This window comes from Vigna radiata, chromosome 11 (assembly GCF_000741045.1).
Source record: "Vigna radiata var. radiata cultivar VC1973A chromosome 11, Vradiata_ver6, whole genome shotgun sequence".
Classification (NCBI taxonomy): Eukaryota; Viridiplantae; Streptophyta; class Magnoliopsida; order Fabales; family Fabaceae; genus Vigna; species Vigna radiata.
In genome coordinates, this window is record NC_028361.1 from 4,562,224 (window position 1) to 4,567,971 (window position 5,748).

At 36.5% G+C, this 5,748-nt stretch overlaps 1 protein-coding gene across 1 annotated transcript; it reads right to left on the reverse strand.

The window, feature by feature from the left end:
* Positions 1 to 231: 231 nt before the first annotated feature.
* On the reverse strand, positions 232 to 5,378 carry LOC106777827 (CLK4-associating serine/arginine rich protein). Its single transcript, XM_014665612.2, has 13 exons — positions 5,038 to 5,378; positions 4,861 to 4,899; positions 4,592 to 4,734; positions 4,223 to 4,298; positions 3,563 to 3,866; positions 3,360 to 3,469; positions 3,182 to 3,229; positions 2,851 to 3,060; positions 2,477 to 2,578; positions 2,064 to 2,191; positions 1,773 to 1,917; positions 563 to 694; positions 232 to 472 (listed from the first exon to the last, which is right to left on the reverse strand). The coding sequence occupies exons 1-13, from the start codon at positions 5,232 to 5,234 to the stop codon at positions 448 to 450; spliced, it is 1,659 nt and encodes a 552-aa protein (XP_014521098.1). The 5' UTR covers positions 5,235 to 5,378; the 3' UTR covers positions 232 to 447.
* Positions 5,379 to 5,748: the final 370 nt, after the last annotated feature.

Consider the following 5,748-nt stretch of genomic DNA (forward strand, 5'->3'; position numbering starts at 1 on the left):
TCCTTTTACTAACCAAACAAAAATTAACCATAGTAAAGAAGCAGAATTTCCTGAGTTCATGACTTTCTAATATGAATTCTTTCTATCTGATATATAACTGCCAGTCTTCCCCACTGGCACGTACGGATGAAGTTCAATGATAATAGGAAAATACATCTGTTTAAGGTTTAAAAGGGTTTCTAACTTATGTTATATTATAGTTAAAACTAATTCTTTTTTGCTCAAGGAACCTACGTTGTACAATTTGATTCAATAAATATGCACCTGATACGAGATTCATGATGACAAATTATTCAATATACATTAGCAAATACTGAAATGACATGTTCAGAAAGCTAGCATACCGCTGCTTCAACCAATAGTTTTACGCCATATATTAATAATATCCATACTATAAACAAATGAACACAAACTTCGTCAGCCTTTCTACACGCACACAGCTTTGCCTCAGTGCCTTGATCTGTTTCTTATCCTGAAATGACATTTTCTAAGTCAGTCTTTCATGATTTAGAAGATCTAACATAAATTTCAGGGGACAAGCAAATGAAAAACAAAACACTACCTAGGAGATCGAGAATAAGGAGACCGAGAACGTGAGCGGGAACGGGTGCGAGAAGGCGACCGGGATCGGGAGCTAGAATAATATCTTCTGGAACCTCTGCTTCTACTAGGACTTCTACTGCGCCTGTACCTTCTGCAAGTGTTCAGATCATCTCAGTATTAGCTAACCAATAGGAAAACGCAGTACAACTCCATTTACTGAAAAGTATAACTCTACTGATGGGTACTCTTTCCACTAATTACTAATTCAAAGTCCATCAATATATTCCACATATTACCTAAAAGCTACAAACAAATTACAGATCCTTGAGTATACAAGGTCCTAAGATGTATTACAGAACGGACGCAATTCCAGCGCACGAGTAAAGGCAAAAGGCAGTTCTGATTGAAAAAAAGTCATTCTGATAAGCAGTATAGATTAGACAGCAATATTGGGCAGGAAAAATTGTTCTTAAATGTCAAGACACGACATCAACTTTGCACAAATATAATATTAGTACAGATTAGAACTGGCGACAACACTTGCTATAACAGGATTTGAAATACCTAAAAGATAACTTGACAGCTGAAAACGACAAGAATTACATCTACTTGAAAACGACATCCTTGACTTCAAACCAAAAAAAAAGTTGCCTAGTTGGTCTAAATATAAAGGAGGTGAAAACTGATGTTAGTCATGCAATTAGACCAAACTATTGGAAGGGAACAACCTTTGGGCATAACCTGAATTATGTAGGAGGCAAAGCAACAATAGGCACAACTACCTTAAGCAAGTATAAGACAAAAGACGTCCAACATGATGCAGAAACAGGACAAACAGCAACAACTAGAGCACCAATAGAAACTTTGGAGACTAAAACCACCTGATACAAACGATTATAATAGAGGAAATATTAGGTGGACTAAAAGTAAATTCCAGACATTAGGAACCGTTTGGAAGGGCATGTTAATTGGGTATTTCTCATGGTAATTAGCATCATGAAATATTGTTTGGAGATTACTGTGTGTAAATTCAATGTATACGGGTTACAGTACCCCAAGTACTCTGTTATATATTTATATATATGGACTCTTTCCTGATAAAAAAAAAAATGCAATTAGACCAAATTCTTGCAGGCTGACCAATCCATTAAATACAATGGTAAGCTATTTTATCTGAGTCCACTAACAGCAAAAAAGCATCTAACATGTGCAAAGTGAGTTTAAAATACCTTGGAGGGGAACGGCTGAAACTCCTGCTTCGGCTGCGGCTGTGCCGTCTAGACCGACTCAATCGGCTTGTTTCTGCAAGCTTTTCCTGCCTCTGCCGTTCTTGTTCCCTTTTCTTGGCTAGTTCAGCAGCAGTATCTTTCTTAACTGCACAGGCAAACAATTTTTAACATTAGAAACTGATACAAAATTCACATAAAAACTGCTATACTTGCTCCTTAAAATAATTAGTAGAATGCATATAGAAGACTTCTTTGATCTGTAAATAAAATAAATTATGCCAGCGCACATACTTTGTTTGTTTAGTTGTCTGTTCATGATTCTTTTAAGTCTTTCTTGAGGAGTTTCTTTCTTCTCCCCTAGTTGTTTTAAGGGCCCTCCAGACCCACCAGCCTTTAATTTTGCCAATGCTGAAGAAGCACTGTGGATGGGGAAAAGAGAGCAACAATTAAAACAATAAATAAATATTCAGAATATTTACATTTTAAGAAAAGTGAAATATCCCTTTTTAGAACCAGATAAAATAAGCTGAAAGAAATTAATAATAAAATTAAATATTTCTATTGTGTCTTTGACCGGCTGACAGTGTAACTGACAGCAGACCAAACTTGATACAAATTTCATGCTCAGTAAAGAATATGGTATCGCAAAAACCATCTACAATATAAATGTCCATTTGCATGTACACTGTTGGGTGATGGCATACCTTACTGATGGCTTCGCAGCTTTAGTGCCCTTATCCTTATCAATTGATACCCCAGAAGCAGGATCAACATGCAATGCCTCCAGTATGCAACCAGATGAAGGCCTGCAAAAACAGTAGAGGTATCAGATAAAATACTTGCAAGACTTCCATGCAGTTCACAGGTGAGTTAGTTATGCAAAAATCATTTCAGGGAACAATGAGATTCAAATAGGAAGCCTCCTCCCTTCTCCTCTTGGAAGTTACCCCAACAAACCTAGTCCTGATCTATTCTAAACCACAAAAAATTGCCTCAGACAACAATATGGGAGATATGCTGCGCAGAGAAAAGACTGTCCAATCTATCTTGGCAAGAATTAAAGGTCCAGTGCTCCGACCGGTTTAACATATCAACTTGAGATGTAGGAGATCTTGGTGGAGAAAATCCTTCAAGCCTGGGTTCATCTGCTGCTCCAGAGCTCCCAAATTCAGTTATGTATTCTATTTTAGGTGTCCTTGGTTTGCTTCGGTGAATATCATCAGAATGACTACTACGTGAATAACGCCTTGAGTGCGATGGAGAGTAGGACCGTGATCTGGACCTTGACCTGCACAAAGAAATTGACAAAAACGCTCAGTAGAAGTTCCTTCCCAATAAGTACGAGTAATAGGGAAAATGGGTATATGTGCAGACAACGTTCAGATAGAAATGGAGAAACAGTGGCATACCTTCTAGATCGAGAATAGGCTTCATATGTTGGACTCTGCCTTGATTCCCTGCATGTATATATTCAGTTCAACATTATGAGTAGCATGGAAGAATAATCAGCAATCCCATTTGTTAGTAGGAGCACAATTTCATATATTCTTCGCTCAATCTGAAGGACGGAAATATCAGTTTTTCTACCGGTAGGGGTCATGATGCAGGACACGAGTTCCTGATATCCGTGTGGTTTCTCTCTCTCTCTCCCTTTCAATCTGAGAAGCCTTCCTTCTTTCTTTACGACTTAGCTTCCTCTACAAAATTTATAATATATCACCATAAAACATCAACAAGGTCATCTAGAAATGTGAAGCACGAAACATCTTACTATGAACTTGTGCACTTACAATTGCAGGATCACCTTTGATCAACTCCTTTTGCCTTTTCTCTTCCTCCTTTGCTTTCTTATCCATGTAGACAAGCCAACCATACCTTTTAACCCCATATTCTTTAGCAATTATTTCCATTCCTTCATCATTGCTATCATCACTATTAAAATCTTCCTCATCATCATCATCTTCATCTTCCTCATTATCATTATCATTATCATCATCATCTGAAATATGGGTTTCTTCTTTTCCATTCCCATCATAAGAAAACCCAACCTGTGAGTAAGATCCTTTACTTGCAGAAGGCTGTGGTAAATTAGATCTACAGGTGTACATACATAAATAAAGTAAGATCATCTGCTATGAAGTATACTAACTCAACATCATATAAGGATACAGTTGTTGTTACTAATTGCTAAGATTCAGTTTTAGAAATGGAACAAAAATTATAGCTTAAATAACATAACAAAACTAATATTCCAAAACACCATCTAAAAAGATAGAAACAATCAGCATATCCACACTAAAAAAGCTACAAATAACTCAAGCAACATATTGTCAGCAGATATTGCTTAGATATAATATTAAGGGTTAGGAACTTAAAGATCAGTATGTCGCATATATGATGTCAAGTGACTAAAAAATAGTTGAATATGCATGAAAGGAACATCATCCAACCTGTCTGATGTAAACGGGGCAGCAGCCTTGGCTTCCATCTCTTGATTTACATGTTGCAAAGCCTCCTCGTCAGTAACTGTTAACATTAAAAACCTAGTTTGTAAATTCAACCTCAAAATCAAAAGCTAGAAATCAGACCACCCTGGAAACCTTTTGTATCTTATTCCTTTATCATAAATGAACATCATTTAAATAGATTAAAAGACAAAGAAAAATCAATAATAGTAACAAAAACATCAAAGGTCATCATTACAAGAGAATCAAACACATTGTCGTGAACAAAGAAAAATCAATAATAGTAACAAAAACATCAAAGGCCATCATTACAAGAGAATCAAACACATTGTCGAGAAATAAAAAAGTACCGACATCCTCTACGGCGATGCTTTACTAAATCCCGATAACGCTCAAAATTAACAAACTCTTCTAACTCTTCTTCTTCTTCAGACTTTTCCGGAGGGCGTCTATGACTAGAATCGCGAATGAAATCAAGGAGAGCACGGCCATCAAATCTGCAAATGCACTCATGGGATTCACATCAAATGAAGCACTACTAATAAAATTCAATGCAATGAAGCATGCGTGATCAATTAATTAATTAATCAATGAAATACACATAAGAGAAGAAAGGCTCGCACCTGTCAATCAATACATCCTGTTTCCCATTCCAAGGTATCCTGAGATACAAAAAATCACCACATCAACCTTGCGCAAATTAAATAATCACAGAATTCAATTGAATCAATTAGAAGCTTTGACAACGGTGACCTAATAAAAAATAAAAGTATTGAAAGAGAAGAGTGAAATGAACGAACAGGCCCTGCTGATCCTGTGTGGCTTGGTAGAGAGCGTCATCTCGGTAGGTTCGGCAGCGGAAGCCTACAAGCTGAATGGATTGCTGCGGATCGCCGCGCCTCTTGGCAAGGTAGACGGCGCGTCGTTGTGCTCTCTTCCTAGCTGCGTCCATCATGTCGTGGACCTTCTTCTCAGACCTTCTCGCCTCGTGCCACATCCTTCTTCTTCTCCTTTCTCTCCAATGCGGTTTGGAACCCTAATTTTCCTGCAATACAGACAGTGGTCTTGCACCTCGTGTTCACACAGTTTGCGCGGTTTTCATCCTGGACCCGGACTTAGTCCCCCACCTATGAATGTATGAATGGCCCAATCCATGAAAATACTAGTTCCCTTTGTTGTCATTTGCTCCATCTAATTAATTACCTTAGGCCTTATCTTTTTTTTTCTTGATTATTAATTAATTATTGATTTATAACTTTTATAAACTCATGGGATAAATGTTTTTTTTTTACATGAGTGATCATTTAGAAGTAGTATAGTTTTCAACAGAGTATAGTGTAAAAATTAAACATGGCATTTAATTTTATTTAATTTTTTTCTTAAAGCATGACTTTATTTAAGAATAAGAATATATATTAAACAAAACCATATTTAATTTCAATTCAATGTTTAGCTTGATAATAATAACTAATTAACTTTAATTTAAAGTTTAAATTAATAGTTTGCAAAAA

Coding starts and splice junctions, on each gene's coding strand:
- LOC106777827 (XM_014665612.2), bottom strand. CDS start 5,234: ATGTGGCACGAGGCGAGAAGGTCTGAGAAGAAGGTCCACGACATGATG. Junction 4,299..4,591: donor AAAGCATCGCCGTAGAGGAT/GTCGGTACTTTT, acceptor TAATGTTAACAG/TTACTGACGAGGAGGCTTTG. Junction 3,061..3,181: donor GCCTATTCTCGATCTAGAAG/GTATGCCACTGT, acceptor TTCTTTGTGCAG/GTCAAGGTCCAGATCACGGT.